General features: G+C 44.7%; 1 protein-coding gene across 3 annotated transcripts in view; it reads left to right on the top strand.

The window, feature by feature from the left end:
* Positions 1 to 8,058, top strand: part of LOC135914041 (uncharacterized) — a 195,803-nt gene extending 187,745 nt beyond the window's left edge. For all 3 annotated transcript variants that reach the window (XM_070537412.1, XM_070537411.1, XM_065446770.1), the window contains exon 7: positions 4,402 to 8,058. In XM_070537412.1, coding sequence (XP_070393513.1) covers positions 4,402 to 4,509 — 108 coding nt within the window. In that variant the 3' untranslated portion in view covers positions 4,510 to 8,058. The remainder of the gene's footprint in view (positions 1 to 4,401) is intronic.
* The last annotated feature ends 11,875 nt before the right edge of the window (positions 8,059 to 19,933 follow it).

Below are 19,933 nucleotides of genomic sequence, written 5' to 3'. Positions count from 1 at the left end.
GAATGAGACAAAAAAGTACGTGTATTGAGAAACAATTTTCAAGGAAGCGAGTGGAGCATGTATAGATTCCGATGAGTACCATAACAAAATGATAAGCAAAATGATAAAACCAATAATTAGCAAGTCTGCAAATAATTTTCCAAGAGAGGGTGGATGCCGCTGAAGGTGTATGAGAGCCACGTCATGGCATTTACGGTATCTAATGTGAACGGTATTTCATCCGCTGCCAGCCATTGATGCGAATGGCTCTGTCTAGCACTGTCAGAGGCAGGTGTACTACACGTACACGAATACCCAACAAAACAAACGGGAACGCAGCCGCCGTTATAGCTCAATTGGCAGAGTACCTGCACGTGTAAAACGTAAGATTTGCGCTTGGTTCCCGCCTGTTGCCAGTTGTTTTACGCCGAAGCTATTAATAAATGATTGTTTCCACGTTGCCCCCCTCCATCCTACTCCCCCTCCTCCCCCCCCCCCAAAAAAAAGAAATCTAGATCAGTCACGACGTTTATATTTCGAAGAAATGCGAAGAGTGAATACGAGGCAATTTGCAGACAGTTTTTGAAGTGTATGAGGTAATTAGGTTTTAAACGAAAGATGCTAAACCTTCGTTTTTTTTTTTTTTTTGGTGTTAGACTGCTGAGCACGAGGTCGCGGGATCAAATCCCGGCTGCGGCGGCCGCATGTCGATGGGGGCGAAATGCGAAAACACCCGTGTACTTAGATTTAGGTGCACGTTAAAGAACCCCAGGTGGTCGAAATTTCCGGAGTCCTCCACTACGGCGTGCCTCATAATCAGAAAGTGGTTTTGTCACGTAAAACCCCATAATTTAATTTTTTTAATCTTCGTTTTCAGCCAGTTAAGATTCGTTATTGAGAAGCTTACAAAGTTTCCCCATTTTCCTGAGAGGGCCAGTAACGGCACATATTTCATATTGAGATGTAACTAAACTCTTCACTCGTCAGTTTACGGGTGACGAGTATCGAAAGTTTAAAGGGTGCAGGATAATAAGGTAATTTGAAAAAAATTACTGAATACTTGTCTTCTTCAAATTCATGCGTCATAAAGGAGGCGTGTAGTTCATCTTACCGGTCCCCTCAGCGAACTATGCGAGGCATGTTGGTTATATTTTGTTGAAGTGTTGGTAGTATTTTGTGAGTAACAAGCACTAAATGTTCAATACGTGCAGATTAACGACAGCGTTTATAGAAAATTACTCACTCAAGCGTTCCAAAGTGTGACATGGATTTTATCCGCAGTGTTTTAAACAACTATACAAGAAACCAAGTTCAAAGTCACGGTAAATAAAGGAAATAAGTGTAGCATGTCGCAAAGTTGTAAAGTCTTTGGCGCAATAACAGGAGCTGCAGATAACTACTGAGCGCTCTTCTTTTCCCTGTTTTCATGCGGTATACGAGGTTCGCATAGTACGTCCCTATATGATCAGAGGAGTAAATGAGACCTTGTTTATATTTGTGAAATTAGAGGTAGCTTATGAGTGTTACGCATGCAAAGTTCAGTGTGTGGGTCGCAGACTCTGCAATAAATTATGTACGCTAGCACTTCAGAGCATTATAAGCGTATTCGAGCAGTGCACAATTCTCCCCACTACTCTGGCCTAACTAAAGATGAAACCAAGATAAAATATAACAAGAATTGGGATGCTGCAACGGCCAATCTGTGCGCGAAGTTAAATTCGTGTCCCTCAAATATATCTTTAGCAAAGAATTCCTTCAGGAAGCGCTCGAAAAATACCCGCCGCGGTAGCTTAGTGCCTATGGCATTGTGCCTCTCAGGACGAGGTCGCGGGGTTCATTATTCCCGGCCATGGTGGCCGCATATTGAAGGGGGCGATCTGCAGAAATGAGGTTTAGCGTGCTTTGGGTGCATTTTAAAGAACCCCAGCTGGTCAAAATTAATCCGCATTCGCCCACTACGACGCGCGTCATAATTAAGTTATGGCTTCAACGAGTAAAAGCCCATTTAATTAATTTTTAAGCCCTCAAAAACACTATCGACATCTTGCGCTATATATTCTGGTGTACACAGCGAGCTTCACGTGGCATCAGTTTTATAGTTAACAAAAATAAGGGACAGCTATGGGTAATGCATAGGCAAAGTTAATTACGCGTGCAAGTGACCCGGAACATTATGTGTGTGTTTTGCGAGCAGCGCAAAATTTAGCCCGTTGGCCTCACATAACTACGAATACCACTGAGGTAAAATTTAGCGAGTACGGTGCGAACGCTATGGCAAGTTTTTGCGGGCAGTTAAATGCTTGAGAGTCAAATGGAGTTTTTCTGAAGAAATTGTCTTTAGCAAGTACTCAATATAGCATTGCATGGCCATTTTACGCTAGTTTTCCAGTGTAAAATATATTAAGTTTTAATGAGTTTATATTTAGTTAAAATAAGGACTATGTTATGGGTTATGTGTAAGCAAAATTCACGATCTATTGGGCAATTACCGCGTCTCTGTAATAAATTATGTGTTCATGTGCTACAGGAAGTTATGATTCAGTTTTTCGAGTGGTCAGAAATTTATTGCGTAGCTCTGGCATAACTACAAAGCTCACCAAGATCAAACTGTGAAAACGGGGCCACCACAACAGGTAATCTGTGGACGAAGTTAAATGCGCGTGGAGTAAATAGAGCTTTAGCAACAAAGATTGTAATCAAGCGTTCGAAAGTGTCACGCGGCCGTTATCAGCTATCTTTCTTAATGCCCCAAAGGAACTCGGCGTTACGCCCAGTATGTATTTAGTAGAAATTGGGAGCAATTTCAGTGCAGTGTATCGCGCAATTTTAGCGTTTCTGACTTAGTAAGGAGAACTACAAATATTTATGAACCCTCGACTATTTTTCGGTATTTTGATGTGTTACACGAAGTTTCCCGGGTGTTCTCGGTAAACTAAACAGAGTACTTGCTTCTTTTTCTTTGGTGAAAGCGAACGGCTACGTTATAGGTGATCTGTAGGCTAAGTTCAAATTCAAGGGGGAATCGCAGCCACTGCAATAAATTAAGTATGCAAATGCTCCGGAGCATTATGAGTGTCTTTTACGAGCAGCAAAGAATTTAGCTCGTTGTACTCAAATAACTACAAATTCCATCAACATCAAATTTAGGGCAAATGGGGCAAGGGGAGGGAGCGCCATGGCAAGTCGGGGGCGAAGTTAAACGCGTGTGGATCGAATGCAATCATTGCAAAAAAAAAATGCCTAAGCAAGCATTTCAAAGTGTCATACGGCCGCCGTTATCAGCTATGCTTCTTTATGCTCCGAGAAAACTGTCCGTTACAGCAAGTTTATATGTAGTGGGAATGGGCGATCATGCCAAGCAAAATGTGTGGGGAAACATTAACGTTGTTCGCCTAATTAGACGCGTCGTAAATTATTATTAAGGCCTCGTTATTTGTCATTTTCATACCTTATAAGGGGCTCGTAGTAGGCTTCCGCGTTGTCTTCGGCCAACTCAACATGCAAGTTGTTTTTATTTGTTTATAATTAGGGGTTCGTTATGGGTAATATCTACGGGAAGTTCAAAATGTATTGACTAAATACAGCGTTAGCAGCGAATTAGATATGCAAATTATTTATCCCGCCGCCCAGGGAGAACTATACTCGCAACCACGATAAAATTAAGCAAGATAGGAGGGAGGACGGGGGAGGGAGGGACATTATGGCCATTGTCCAGAAAAACTAAAACATGCGGGGATAAATTGCTGCCCTCTTAAATATTTGTTAAGAAGTGCTCGGAAACGTAAAATAGAGGCAAGGTTTCAAAGGGAAAGGGTATATACAGGCAATGTTTTAAAGTATGTGATTTAAACACAGGCAACTGAAATTCTTAATACACTTGCTCAAGAAAAAGCACTTCGCTGAAAATTTGGTTATGTTTCAGCAAAGTCTCACAAACTTGCTGTCGTTCTTTTTTTTAGTCCACTTTCGTTTCTTATCTTTGATATTTCTAGATTTCATTTAAAGTCGCAGTTGTTTCTCCTATGTTTTTCTTCGCCACCCACATTGTCCGTTCGCTTCATGTGGTTCTGACTTATAAAAAACTGATCCCCTCCGTTTCGCTCGGGAACGACATGCATGATCCTTGTGAATACTTGTTATTCTTTTGCATCCGTCTGTAAAAACTTAGATTCAATGAAACGCGTAGTATGAGAGGTTCCACTACAGCAGCTTGGCCCTCTTTTTGAATTTACTTTTTCGTTGCGTACTTTAACCGCATGAGGGCAGTAAGAGGCCTCTTTCTCCCTCCCTCTCTGTCCAGCATCAACTAAACATTGCATCATGAGAGTTATGCGGGTCTTTAAGGTGTTCCCTCTCGGCTGACGTTCCTCGTGCTCTACGCTTACAAAAAATTTTGCTGTTTATTATTTTCATCGCACGCAGGATGGCGGCCACACACTGATTGCCAGAGCTGCGGAGTCACTCCAGAACGGCTCTCCCAAGGTGATCGTGAATCGGGGACGGTCCCCGTCACCGCCGGCGCAAGCGTGAGCCCGCCCCCCAACGTCGCTGGCCGAGCAGCAGCAGCAGCCGCAGCAGCAGCAACAGCAGCAGCCAACCTTGCGTCGCTCCAGCTGAACGCCCAGTACAGATCCACCCACCTCCCGCTTCGTATCTTCTCCTCCACCCACCAACACGCGGTGCTTTCATCTCAGCCGAAAAACGCCATAGTGCGCCTCCCGCACAAGCATTTCGTGCGGCATTACTCGGGCCAACGATGCTATACGGAAATTGTTGGAGTGGAGATGGCTTCCAGCAGCAGAAGCCGTGCAGGACCCCCACCTTACCGTGGTGCCCCGGAAAGCCCCCTGTGTTCTACACTGACAGCAGAAAGCGTTCTTGTCTGGTTTCCGGTGGTTGTCCAGTTTCTAAAACTGGCCCGAGATAACGTTGCTCGACTTGTGTTATTGCGCAATCGAGCGATACTGGTTTGCCTTTGGACAAGCCTGTCCTCATAGGCGACTGCCTGCGTGAATTTTTGTATGTTCGTGTGTTTGTTTGCTTGTTTGTTTCCGATGACCTACCCAATTCACGTGGTAAGACGAAGAGAAACGCTGTTTTGTCCTGGAAAAAAAAAGATTAGTGAAAAAGGAGAAGGGAAAACGTTTGGCTAACGTCCATTATTAACCCATGGTGGCGGGTCTGCACATAAAAAGACGAAGTATCATAGTTATACTTTTCTTTTTTAGGCAGTTTACTAGTTTAGTATTATAGTACCGATGATTTGCACTTTCAGGAATACATGCGAGGAATCACGTCACACTGTGGAGAATCGTACAGTCAGCAAACCGACGCAAACTTCTTGTAACGCTAAAGTGGGCGGTTTCCTCCTAATATAACACGGATGCTTTAAAATGGATTCTTTTGCTATAGTGAATAGTCAGTGCAGAACAGCTGCTAAATATAAAATCCATAAGCACGTCGCAGTTATCGCCAGAATTCGCGTCTGCATACGATGCCGATAAGGCGCTTTCGCACGCTCGACCACGTGCGCGCGGGCGCCCATACGCGCCGATATTCGCGTGCTCGACTAAGCCTAATTGAGCATTTGCGGCCACGCGCTATTATATAACAGCTAGCGGCTCACTCGTCCTGTTTCGCCGAAAAGGTGTTGTGGGGGGCCACCCATGTGTGTGTCTGTGTGCGCATTCTTTCAAACTCTAGACGCTTTTAATCATTCGCTTATTGAATTCCCGCTGCCAGCCACTAGGTTCTACTTTCCATTTCATCACGAAGTCCGTATTGCTAAGTGCAAACTTCAAACATCTATGTGGCATTGTCAGATTGAATGACATTTACCGCCTATCGCGACTTGACCTTCCATATAGGATGCCGGCAGCACAAGTAAATGTTTATAATGGGGTCTGCCTCAACGGTTGTTTTAACAAACAGTGTTAATGCTTCTAAAGGTGAGAAACGGTGAAATCCGAAGCTGGTAATTTCAAAAACGCTCATGGAGTCATACACAACGTTAACCTAGCAACCAGATGTCGATTGATTCTTTAACTTTTCTACAAACATGCGTGTTGCTCAGCAAAGCTTATAAACGTATGTATAATTTACTTCGCATCCGAAAAAAGTTTTGAATATACGGTTGAATATAAAGCGGTTCTACTTCAGATTAATCACAGTTACCTAAAAGATACGGACAAGTCTGAAATAACGCTTAGAATTTAAAAAAAATCATATTCAATCGTTGGCAATATTTAGGGATGTCATAGTATTCAATGACATTAATCCGAGACGCGTAGCTCCTGCTCCAATATTGACAGTGTTAAGGAACTCAGTTATTCAATCGCGTTCTTTATTAGCCCCGTTCGTAACGTTGTAATTCACATTAACTACTAGTACCGCTTCGCATATTGGGTTGATCATGAAGATCTTGCTTGGAGGATTCCTTAATGTGACTTGACATTCACGAGGGTGAAACGACTACTCACATTTGTCACCATGTCCATTCATAGGTCATGTTGATAATACAGAAGAGGAAACTGGCAAAGAGCAATGAAAACATAGCTCGCCCTATACTTGTCATATTTAGAAAATAGAAACCGCGCATCTCGCGCAGCATATTTTTTTCAGCATTATTTAAAACATAAGTCCAGCGAATTCAGATTTCTTCTCTTGTTGTCGCAATACATCGACGAGCACTTGAAATGGCGCATAAAGCCTTTTATCCTCTCCTCTGATAGGCATACAGCAAACATTACCAGTCTGTAATGAAATCAGTATCCTGTTGAATTGTAACTTATAGACACAATGTATATCACCTGCTTATCACAAATGACATATAAAGAGGGAAGCAGTACTTTTTCAAAGTAATAGGCCAGTGATCGTTCATTCAGTTTCAAATACCTTTAGGTGAGAATGCAAGAAAAATTAAAAAACTAAGATTATGGGTAGCAAAAATATCTAAAACTAGGCGTTTCCGTTTGTCGAATTCGCGTATTCGCAAGGTAATTGTCGGTACCATTGTTATGAATATTTTGCAACATGTTCGTTCAACTAAAATAATGTGAACCCGTTAACCATACAGGGTTGCTTTCTTGGCGCAAAGGCGACGGTGCATCATCTTGTTATGTTTATAAAAAAAACCAACATGCATGCTTTTAAAGAGTCTTACATTTTCCCAAACACTCGGAAGTTAAACGCTGCGAAGAATCATTACGTGAGCTTAACAATGCTGTTAACAATGCCACATAATCGAGGGCTTTATCCCACCATCCCTATGGTGACATTACCACAAATAACAAATTTTAACAAAATTCTGGATTTATGCCTGACAAAACCAAGATCTCTTTGCGAGACACGCCGTATTGGAGGACTACGGAATGACTCACGCCACCTGGGGTGTTTAAACGTGCATCTAAACATTAGTACACGTTTTTGCACATTAGTACACATTAGTACGTAGTTCTTTCATTCCGCCCTCATCGAAATGCGGCCGTCGCGGTCGCGTTTGAACCCGCAATCTCGAGCTCAGCAACACAATGTCATAGCCACTAAGTTACCACGGTTGATTACAACCGACAATTACCCAATTTCTTCTCTTTCTTTTATCATGACGTCCAATTCTTAAACGGATTTGTAAGTTGCCCAGCCAATGTGCTATTCAATCGATTAATTGGGAAAGCGCTATAAGATAGGTTGCACTTCTCCTCTGCGGAAGACTTGCTAAGTGAGATTCGTCCGGAAAATCCAAAATAAGCGTCGCTCGTGTTCGTGGCGTAACGCGTGTCCTAGCGGATGTTTTCACACCACGTTGTACATTTTAACCACCAGCGATACATACTCCATTCCTTCCCTGCAAACATTCCAACTTGCAAGTTGAAACACGTTACTCGTTAGCTTGGGCATGTTTTGTTGCCTTTGCACGTGCAAAAGTTTTCCTTGGCTGTTTTGTTCAAACTGAATGTTAATGTTTAGAAATATATTGAAGGAAATTGTTATGTACCCAAGTGCAAGAAACAACATTATATTTCGTCCAAAAGTTTGAGAAATGCATCTCAATCAAAACTTGATGCAATACCCCATTATGATTTGCTTGCTCGGTGACAAATGGGACGCATAGCGACAGTCAATATCGTTACTGTCAACTTGAAACAAGTGGACTTTGAAATGTTGAAACAGCAACTGAGACTTATTAGGGGAAAAATCAACAATTTTCCTCTCGTCGCCACAAAGGATCTATACAGCTTCGTAAAATTCCAGTGTCTTTACATACCTGTGGGCATCGAGGCTACGCCAGCCATATTCAGTGTTTTGTAAATCTCATCTTTTTATAATTTTATTTTTTCTTACTGAAGGCATTAGTGGAAATGATTGCCTTACTCGCAGTTTTCATATTGAGTTAGTGATTATATGAAGTGCGGAGTATTCCCTTGGCCTTCTTTAAACGTTCGGCACAGAAATGCTAACCCCTCTTGAATTAGAAAATTTCAGTTTTTACTTCCTACTGCAAAGCCTTTGTAAACGCTAGCATCAAACGATGAACACTTCAGGGAAAGGTCAAAATTATGAAGAAATTATCACACAGTACAAAAGCGTCACACGTATGACGTTGTGTTTATGGTGACACAAAAACTGGCGCTTTGTGCCAGCGAAAAGCCACGGCAGAGTCACCTGCTGTTTACTTCTCTCAACTGTTTCACTCAAAAATACATATCCGCAAACACAGGTTAGATAGAAACCAGTTTTTTATTTTGAATAATCGTGAGGACTTAAGCTACAATGTGACCGTCCCACATAAATGCCTGAATGTTTTCGTGAACTTCCTGTGGGCATTCTGTGTCATTCGATAATTACACCAAACTCATCGCAGTTTATTCACTACAAGCACAACGATCTACTAAGCAAGAGTTATGGGGCTGTATTTAAGTTTTCTTGCCCCCATCACTGGCTATATGTCAGTCGGAATACAGGCGAGGTTAATGAAACCAACTATAAAGTTCTTGTGCCAACAAATGAAAGTGAGCCTGCCCGGAAAAGAAATGACTGAACCAAGTTGATTTTCTTAAGTAGTCTGGTCATCATTTCATTAGGAGGACCTCTTTCTGGTTCCTGCGTTCTCTTATAAAAACCTAAGCCTGCCAGCTTGGTTCATTAAATTTTGCTAATATTCTTTTCTTTATTTCGTATTTAGTAAAATAAATAAGGAATTAATAGATATATTTTACTGTTTGGGCCAATGTGCTCTTACCATCAACGTTCTTGCATCACGGGCTTCTTTTGTTCTTTAAACAAATTAATTTTTTGTGCTACTGCCCAAAATTTACAGTCACAGTAAAATTTACAGTGATTGCCCGCATATTACGGAAGTACCTCAAAAATAGTCACAGTGTTATGTACTGGACCGTCAATTTCTCAGAACACTTTACGAGGTCGTCAATGTTTTCTTCTTGGCACGATATGACATGGTTACGTTAAGCGAGTACTAACAGTATCAGACAATGCAAGGCGTTCCTCCAACTTAAGGTGCACCGCAAGCATGCACAGGCAACTTCATGCACCGGCATCAATGCACGAGCATTCGTCCAACAGCCGGGGCTCGACTTGAATGCGTAGTTTGGCGTATAGTGAATGCTAGCGGTGCCCGTATACCACTGTCGGTGCGTCCTTTCGTGCACAATTTCTTTGAGAGGAGTATTCGAAGGTCGCCTTTCATCGACCGAAATACACATCCTGGTCTATCCGGCTCATTGAGCTTAACGATGGTGTGCCACGCGTGCGGCGTACCGATCGACTTCTTACGCGCCCCATTGCTCGCCGGTCAAGGGGAGAACCAAAAGTACGATGTGAAAGCGGCAAGTGAACACTTCTCGAGCGAAGCCGGCCGTGCACTTGCTTTTCGCACTGCTCGCCAATTTTCTCTTGACCGCAAAAAGTTGCTGCAATCTGCAGTTCTATTTCTCTGAAATTTTACATTAATAACCCTTTTTCTTTATCTCAAATGGCAGTGCTAAGCTCTTATAAAGGCTAATCCACTGCACCTCAGAGACAAGCTTGCGCGACCAGGAAAGGAAGTAGCGCCGCAAAACAGAGGTTAAAATGTTCAGCTTTGGAGATTTTGTCACTCATTCATTGCAGGGGGCTGTTGGTGATTGGCAGGACGAAATAAAGGCCCCAGGAAACAGAGCAAGCGCCTTTCGCGCAATGTTTGGCACATGTTATCGTACATCTTATCTGGGAAGATTACGAAAGTGCGACATATGAAATGAAATGAAGTAATGACCTAAGAAAATTAGGCGAGATAGAAGTCCACTGTACGGAAGGCCAGGAATAGATACTTTTTCTTTCAAGAAGGATTAAAAGTTAGCGGTTTATACCGATCAAGCAAAGCACTCATTGCAAGTAATAACTCATCTTAACGCACTTCAAAATTTTCTTCCCCTCTGGGTCTCAGTTATTCAGTCTAATGCTAACATGCATCGAATACTGTCTCTCAAAGCAAGCATTCAAGCATCCAAGCACTCGAGGCAATGCAAGCATTCCTTGTAGACGTGTTATCACATTATGAAACAGAAAAGTGACACAATAGTGCTACGTCCGGACACTTGGAATGAAGGCTGTCCTCACTGATGATGTGGATAACGAGTATAGTTAGTGACGCCATAACGTTTCTGATCACAAAGAAGTGCTGCCTTATGACATAGGTAAAGTTTAAGCATTGCATTGCATCCAGTATTCAGCAATTAGGAGTGACTGCTTCTAGTCCCGTAAGAAAATATTTACAGAACACAGTGGCTCGTTGATCATCACTTGAAGCAGCGGGCTAAACTGGTCCACAATAAAACTAGCAAGGCGGTTGTCGCAAACGCTTGCGTGATTTTGGTTCTTTGGTCGTGAAGTAACCCGCTACAACGTAAGCTACATACGCTAACTTACCACCTCCCACCATTTTCAACACCACTCAGTTTCGTAACGTAGCGCTGTGCGGCGTAGTGTTACCATCGCTTTCTGAAATCCAACCTGGATTGGTCGGATGCTTACAAGTTACTAATTTCCTATCTGAGGGCCTCAAATTCGGCGCAGGCAAAATGAAGGTGCGAGTCGAGGCTTTTCGTAAATGCCTACCACGTGGCTGCTTGTAAAAGGCACAGGCTACCTGCCGCAAGCCAATGTGAATTCATATGATTGTGAACTCCCAAAGTCACTCTAGTTGAAGAGCTACGTGACTGGGCAATACCGCAGAGTTCCAGCTAATGCCACCGATGGATTTGTGAGCCGGTTCCAATGCCAGAGCTCAAACATGGATATAATCACGGAGAAAGTGCTTCTCTGGTTTATAGTGCGGCAGCGATGATGGTGTTGCTAGAAACCTTCATTTCGTTACGTGAACTGGACCATGGCATCCATGTTCTTTAGAAGTGTGTAACCAACCCAAACGCAGTAATAATGACATAACTGCCTCACGAATATTTTGGGTATGATTTTCCAAAACAACGAGTGCAGGTGGGGTAGTGACAGAGAACCGCTTAACCTTTCAATGCAAAGCCTTAGTAAATTTTTAATGCCGAGTATCTTTAGAATATGACACAGAAACTTCGTTTATATCTGCTCGTATAAAGAAAAGAGCAATCGCGCGTTAGTTCTTTCTAGCACTTCCGATTTTTCACCGTAGTAAATAGAAACCATTTTCTTATGTGGAGCGTACATATATATATATATATATATATATATATATATATATAAGGTAAGCGTATAGGACCCTTTTGTTTGAATGCTTCATGTAAATAACCGAGGACAAATTATTGTAAATACTAAGTCCTTTTGCATCCTCACACACACACTCTCTCTCATGTCCTCAACATAGGTTAGCGATGCTCATTTGCCCAGAATGGCTTCCCACGGGCGAAGTGATGTTCTGTAATAACGATTTTTTCACGATCATTTGATAAGTATTAACGATTTTCGTGGGTGTAGTCTTTATTTCCGCAGGGTGTTCAAAAGGACTCGTATTGTACTAGTAAAAATGATCTTAATAACCCTTCACACAGCTCTCCTTAAGACACGTTAAAATTATGTAATAAAGCTTGCTGCGCTTGGCTTTGTATAACACAAAAGCATTCAATAACCAAGCGCCAGTTGGACGTCATACTGTCATGGGGAGGAATAGCCGAGATGCGGCTAAGGCCTAAGCCAACACTATCGCAAACCCTTGCGAAATGTCACGTTATTTGACTTGACCACTCTCAGGCAGCTTATCTTGTTCATCATCGCAATGCGTTTAAACGCCTACGTTGAAGTGTAAACATTGACTGAATTTGACACAGAAGCGTAATGAACTTGAGCCAGCTTTTCAAAGCTTAAACGTTTTTTTGCCTATACTAAGGGGCAATGTGCAAATGTGTCGCTGCCATTCTGTGTTCGAAAAGCAGTGCAGAAAGACCACGCAGCCGGGCAGCTTCTTTTGTTCTTCAGACCATGAGCCACGGTTTCTTATTGCCAGATTGGCTAAGAAGGCTAGGTGTTCATTCAAGGTAAAAGTGCAAAATGATATAACCGTTCGCGAACGTAGCTTCAATACATGCACTGACCTACCTTGCAGACTCCTTTCTACGAAGACAATGTAATAGCTTCGAGACCACAGCTACACTGATGTGTCCTATCACTGAGGAAGCATTACTCTTTTGAAAGAAGGATATCCTTTTGAGAACATAAACTCCGCCGCTCCTGCAACAATGGTAGGTCGTTTTCAACGCACTATGATATGCCGCACAACAAGCGATAGAACCAAATACAAGCTCTAGCCCTTACTACATGAATGCCAGGACAACGCCATTTCGCTGCCGTGTTAGGTAACCCTTACAGTGCCCACGCAAAGATGCCAGAATCATCTTTCAAATACACAGCCTGCCGATAAGTCCTGTCATTACATAAGCAGTTTTCTTCCAACAAGTTGCTTGTTTCGCGTTTTTTCATGGCATCATTGTGACAGCAAACAAGGTTCATTAACTAAACCGCACCGTTTTCACCCCCCCTCCCCGTTATGCGTACCACATGCCAGCGTTAAACTGTAACGAAAGATCAGTGAATTTCCCATTTTAAAAAATTGGTGTGAGATTCTTTAGGCCGCCTACGAACGCGTTGTTGAAGGCTTTATGTGGCCAATTGAATGTCACAGAACAATTTTTGTATAAAGGCGCATTACTTGTGAACACCCAGTGACATGCCTGAAGCGGAAATTGTATTATGTACAGTAGCCTAATTAGGCATGCAAAAAAGCTTACGTCCTTCCAGCATAAAGTTTCTTAATTGTCCTATAGGAAAGTGAGTGTTATTTGTTATTTTTGCATTCACAAATTATTATATTACATTGCATTCACAAATTGCATCAGCGAAGCCCCTTAATACGGAGTATCGATAGATTTATTGTTAAATTTATGCAGTCGCAGAGTTGATAAGGTACAAGCAACTGCTATAGCCTGTACTGACAAGAAGTCAACCATAAGGCGACGTCATTCACTCATGTTTTACTGAATGTCTTTTTTTTCTTTCGTAAAATGTCGCTCATGGACATCTAAATCCGGTACAATATTACTTATTTTAATCACTTTACTTGTATATATTCAGTTCTTTTATGGGCGCACAAAAATTATGGTGAAATGAGAGCCCGCTGTAATGCTGAGGTCAAAAGCGAGCCTTTCTGCATGCCTAACGCCTTCATAAACACCCTAGACGTTGCCGTCGTTCTTCAGTACTTTTTACACTGTGTGTATGGTTGCCAGCCTAAGTTTTGTTGCGTGTGTAAAGATGTGCCTCTCTGCAGTGTATTGCGTCCGCTGCGAAACCGTGCACCTACATAAAAAAAATGGCGAGTTCTTTGTTCCAGAGCCTACTTTATGTTAGTTACCGAGAGTTTCCTCCCATTTTTGATATGGCTCCTTTTGCACCATCGCGAAGATACAGTGATACATTCTACTATTACCAATACTGTGTACATCTCACGCCTTCATGACATTAAAGGAACAGATTTCCGTTTTTCTTACCTGATACCCAACATTTCGTCCTGTCCTTATTCCGGTGGATGAAGCGCATCTGACGGGCTTTGCACCGAAGGTACGGGATGCAGATTGATCGCAATAGACTAGCTGCCAACGTTAAGTCCAACGAAGGCAGCACTTCAAATACCAGGTATTTTGCAACCCACACGGTGTTTGAGTCTCCAAGATCAGTCCGGCAGTTTTCTACATGCACTAGTACCAGCTTCGAATACTGTGACAAATTTTGAAATAGTAAAGAAGGTTTGACGAGAACAATGCAAAAGTCAAAGTAGTGCGTAATATATGCGATTGTAACTAATGTCAAGCCTTGCAAACAGACAGTTCTGGAGGTGTATTGGCGCCAGTATAGACTGGGCTTGCATTAATTAACGCTTCGCATTGTCTGCGCTATCGGCCACTTTCAAAGGTAATCTTCATACAACTAGCTTTGGTAAATTTGCCTCAGACACCATCGCGCACTCGAGAAGACTCAAACCAGGTGAGCATGTCTTAAATATCATTTTTTTGGTGTACCGAAACTGATGACAGCGCCACCGCTTCTTTATGACGCCATGGTTCTGCAGCTTTTAGAGAAGGTGACGGCCAAGCACAAGTGTGTCATTCACGTCAGCATGGTTGTCAGGTTCCCACTTTATTGATTGATCAAGTCTCTTTACAACGTCCCCTGATTTCAGTGTGTGGGAGCACACGGCTTGAACTTGTTGAATAAGGCATACTTTAAACCTGAGCAACTCGGTATGGTATGGTATGGTAAAACTTTATTAATTAAAGTCCTGCAGATCGTGAGTCTTCACGAAGCGGGCCGCTCCCACGTGGGAACCGGAAGGCCGAGCCTCTCGGCCGCATCGTGGGCCTGCTGGACAGCCCAGAGTTGGTCAGCCAGAAGAGGGCTGTGGAGAACCGCCTCCCATCTGGCCGAGCTGTTAGCGATGATAGAGCGTGACCGAGCACACCGCCAGAGCATATGGTCTAACGTGGCTATATCTCCACAATCGTGGCAGGTAGCGTTGGTGTAAGTATCCGGATAGATTTTATTTAAGAGCGATGGATTCGGATAGGTATTCGTTTGTAGTAGACGGAGCGTTAATGCTTGAGCTCTATTGAGGCGCGGATGAGGAACAACGTAGGTTCTACGGCTGAGATAGTAGTGTTTAGTTATCTCGTTGTAGGTGGAGGGCGTGTCCCTGTTCTCTAGTGAGTCGGCTTCCGATTGGTCGAGGGTAGCGCGGTGGGCAAGTTCACGCGCAGCCCCGTGAGCCGACTCATTGAGGTTGGGAGGAGTACCCTTTATCTGACCCTGATGTGCCGGAAACCAATAAATGAAGTGGTGCGTGATTGCCTTGCCCCCAAGAAGTCTGAGGGCCTGTTTGGAAATGGTGCCTTTTTCAAATGCTCTGACTGCAGATCTTGAATCACTATAGATGGCATCCCGTGAGCTATCCAGCAGGGCTAGTGCAATAGCCATTTGTTCAGCTATTTCGGAGTCCCTCGTCCGAACCGAGGCAGCATTGGTGATTCCTTGGCGACCATCAACAGTGACGATGGTGAACGCCTGACGTCCCTTACAAGAAGCGGCATCCACAAAGCTGACCTGTCGCTGATCATTGTGTATTTGCCTAAGGAGGTTGGCCGCCCTTGCCCTCCTTCTACCGCGATTATGATCGGGGTGCATGTTCCTAGGTATTGGCGCGACCGTAATGTTCTCACGAATCGACGGAGGAACGTCAGAGAACTCCTCTGCTTCTCTATCGGGGTGATATCCGAGTTCCTGCAAGATAGATCTCCCTGCCTTCGTTGTTGTGAGGCGAGATAACTGTGCGCGCTCCTGGGCCTCTGCGATCTCTTCAAGAGTGTTATGAATGCCAAGCTGCATTAATCGCTCTGTACAAGTGTATACGGGTAACCCGAGAACCCGTTTGGTAATCTTCCTAAGCTGTGCATTCAGTTTATCCCTCTCTGCCCGTTTCCATCGATGCATGGCTGCCACGTATCTAAAGTGGCACAGAACGAAGGCATGCATTAGTCGAATGAGGTTATCCTCCTTGAGTCCATGATGCCGATTTGATACTCTCCGGACTAAACGAACAGCACTTTCAGTTTTAGTAATTAGCTTGCGTATAGTCTTGCCATTTGTACCCCCTGACTCAACGATCATGCCCAAGACCTTGATTGAATCGACTTTGGGTATACGACAACCGGTTTTTGTACATAAGTTAATATCTTTGTCTTCTAACGATGTCCATCCCTTGGGCCTTGGACCGCGTTTCTTGGGACTATACAACAAAAGTTCCGACTTCAAGGGGGAGCATCTGAGACCGGTGGGTTCTAGATAGGTTTCAATAGTGTCTATTGCCTCCTGTAAGGCGCCCTCAACCTGACCGTCATTGCCTCCTGTGCACCATATAGTTATATCGTCAGCATACATAGTGTGTTTGATGCCTTCAATCTCGAGAAGCTTTCTGCTTAGGTCAACCATGGCTATATTGAATAAACAGGGGGAAATGACGGACCCCTGTGGGGTGCCCCTCTCGCCAAGTTCCAGTAATTGGGATTCGAGATCGGCCACCCGGATCGTAGCCTTCCTATCCGAGAGGAACGATCTAACATAGTTATAAAATCTCTCACCCAGATTGAGCCGAGATATCGAGGCTAGGATATGCGAATGTAGAACGCTGTCGAAGGCCTTTTCAAGATCAAGTCCCAAAATGGCTCGAGTGTCGCTAGAGTGGTTGTCTATGATTTGATTCTTAATCAGTTTCATGGTATCTTGTGTGGATAGGCCTGGTCTGAATCCTATCATACTATGGGGGTAAACGTCGTTATTCTCCAGGAACCGGGAGAGTCGATTCAGGACCGCGTGCTCCGCTACCTTACCCACACAGGATGTAAGCGAGATGGGCCTCAAGTTGTCAACGCTAGGTGTTTTTCCAGGTTTGGGTATGAGTACTGCGAGGGCAGTCTTCCAAGGTAATGGGACGGTTCCACTCCTCCAAATTTCATTAATGTCCTCTGTGAGGTATGCGATTGATTTTTCATCCAGATTTCGCAACGCCTTGTTGGAGATGCCATCCGGCCCTGGTGCGGATCTACCATTGAGTCCATGTAGAACACTTCGAATCTCCTCAACGCCAAACTCTGCATCCAGGTAGGAATTGGCCTGGCCCTGGTAATCGAGATGTACAGGAGACCGCCCTGAGCCGACTGGGAGATATTTGTTGGCAAGCGTGCGGATTAGTTCGTCCTCAGAGGTCATTCGTGCAGCCTCATGTATGGTTCTAGCAATGACATGCCTCTGATTGGACTTAGTATTGGTCTCGTTAAGCAGATGCTTAAGCAAGTTCCAAGTTTTACCATTGCGCATTTGGCCGTCTATCGAATTGCAAACCTCGTCCCACTGCTGTTTAGACAGGGTTGCACAATGCTCCTCAATGTGTTTGTTTAACTCAGATATCTTTTTGCGTAGCCTACGATTAAGTCGGTGACATTTCCATCTGTTGAGAATGGACTGTTTGGCCTCTAACAGATGGGCTAGCCTGCTGTCCATTTTCTCAACAGGAAGGTCGGTGCAGACCTTAGAGGTTGCACGCCGAACGTCATCTTGAACCTGAACCATCCATTGCTCTATAGTAGGTCGGGAATCTGAGGGAGGCCTCTCCTCCCGAAGCTTGCGGAATTTATCCCAGTCTGTGTACGAGAATTCGCGCTGTTTTTTACCCACGATAGGAAGCTGGGCCTCACAAATATAGTGGTCACTACCAAGGTTCTCAGCCAAGTTATTACATTTGGCCTCAGTCACGTTCTTAACGAAGATGAGATCGGGGGTAGAGTCTCTACACGTGGATGTCCCGATTCGGGTAGGAAAGTTAGGGTCAGTGATCAGCGTCAGGTCCAGATCCATGGAATTCTGCCAGAGATGCTTACCCTTATTGGTATCATAGTTATAACCCCAGGCATGAAACGGGGCATTAAAGTCCCCTGCGACAATAAGAGGGCTTGAGCCTGCCATGTCTATGGCCTTGCGGAGCAGAGTCTTAAATCTTTGCCTTTTTTCGTTGGGACTACTATATATGTTAAGAACATATATGCTGCCTCGGTTGACCCGACCAGGTATGACCTCTACCATAATATACTCAATATTACTACCAGCCAATTTGAGATCATGTGTCACATGAGTGAGTTTCTTACTAACAAGAGTACATAACCCCCTCCATCCCGACTGCACGGCGACCGAGCAAAACCCAGCCATCGAGATGCCAGGCGAGAGGGTTTCCTGTAATAAGATAACCTGGGGCATCTTTTCACAATTGCGTAGATATTGCTGTAGGGGAGCCTTCTTCCTAGAGAAGCCCCTACATTTCCATTGCCAAATTCGGAATGTCTCAAGGGGCGGAGCCACCTCTTACGAGCTGAACGCCGACTCTAGGTGGGGCTAGAATCGGGGCTACGTTGCTAGGTGTTGGTTCAGAAAGACGTATCGGCGGGTTCGGTGGCGTTACCGGGCCCACCACAAACTCGAGAAAGGATTCCATTTTGGCCAACCGTTGGTTGGTGTTTGCTTCTAAGGTCGTCATCTTGCTTTGCATCTCAGTGATCCTATCACCTAACTGTTTCAGACTTTCGCTGAGAGCGGTTAGCATCTCGCGCACCTCTGATTTAGCTTTACGTGACACGTTCTCCTGATCACAAGCTATTGCCCTCTTCTTCGGTGATCGTGACCCGTCGCTACCCTCGGCCATCGGGACTTCCAGAATTTCCGCGTTGATGGTAGCGGTGGGTTGCGAGTTCCTAGCGCCCTTAATCTCTGCTATCTCAGCCATTAGCCTATTAATGTTCTCTCTCATGGCCGCGTTCTCGCGCTCTAATCTCGTGATTTTTTCCAAACTATCATCATGCTCTGGCAGCGACCTCGACATCACCTCTGATGGTCCTCCACGGACCCGATCTGCCCAAGTGGGACGGCCCTCCTTGTGGACCACCTGATGCTGATGAGCATGTCCCCGGGCTCTGGATCTCGACCTGGACCGGCTTCTGGGCTCGAAGCGAACCATGGAAGCAGATCGTCCCCTGGAGCGACCACGGGAATGGCTCCGGGATAAACTCCAGGAACGGTCACGATCCCTAGACCGCGATCTCGAGTGACGGCGACCTCCCTCGGGGGCTGTATGCTGGGACCGATGCTGGTCGAGCTCCGGGAACTGGAGCTCAGCACCGCGGTAATCCGGGGTAGGGCTTCTCATCCGGCTCCTTTCGGCTCTGGCTCGTTCTTTTCGGCGACGTCGAACGACGTATGGGATCTTAAAGCGTTGTCTGCATTCCTTTCCTGCCGTGAGATGGCCCTCACCGCACAACTTGCATTTAGGCGTGCACTGATGCTGCTCGTCTGGATTCGAGGCTCCACATCCTCTGCATACGGCTTCGCTGGGTGTCGGACAGACGTCGGCACGATGGCCAAGCCGTCCGCAAACGTAGCAGATGTCGATCTGCTTACGATATAAAGTACATCTGACCAATGCATTGTCATACCTGACGTAGTTAGGTACCCGGTATCCGTCAAAGGCAACTATGACGGTGCCGGTGTCCTTAATCCTCTTGGCTGCCAGCGCCAGGGGGTTTCTTGCATTAACAATCTTGCGCTGCAACACCTCTGGCCCGTCACAACGGGCAACGTCTCGTATTACACCTTTGCACGTAGCATGTGGTGTGGTGCGGTATGCCGCTACCTCGTGCAGGCGACCCGCCACCAAAATATTCTTGATTCTCACATATTTGGTTGCGTTCTCCTCCTCGGGAGTACTGACCACGACTATATTCTGTTGATAGTTAGGACAGATCGTGTCGGCTTCACGCTTCGAACCTTCGATGCAAGCAGCGGTGTTGATAGCATCAGCCACCACAGTCGGGCCTATCTTGGA

The sequence above is a fragment of the Dermacentor albipictus genome, chromosome 4 (assembly GCF_038994185.2).
Source record: "Dermacentor albipictus isolate Rhodes 1998 colony chromosome 4, USDA_Dalb.pri_finalv2, whole genome shotgun sequence".
NCBI lineage: Eukaryota > Metazoa > Arthropoda > Arachnida > Ixodida > Ixodidae > Dermacentor > Dermacentor albipictus.
This window is presented reverse-complemented; position numbering and strand designations above follow the sequence as displayed.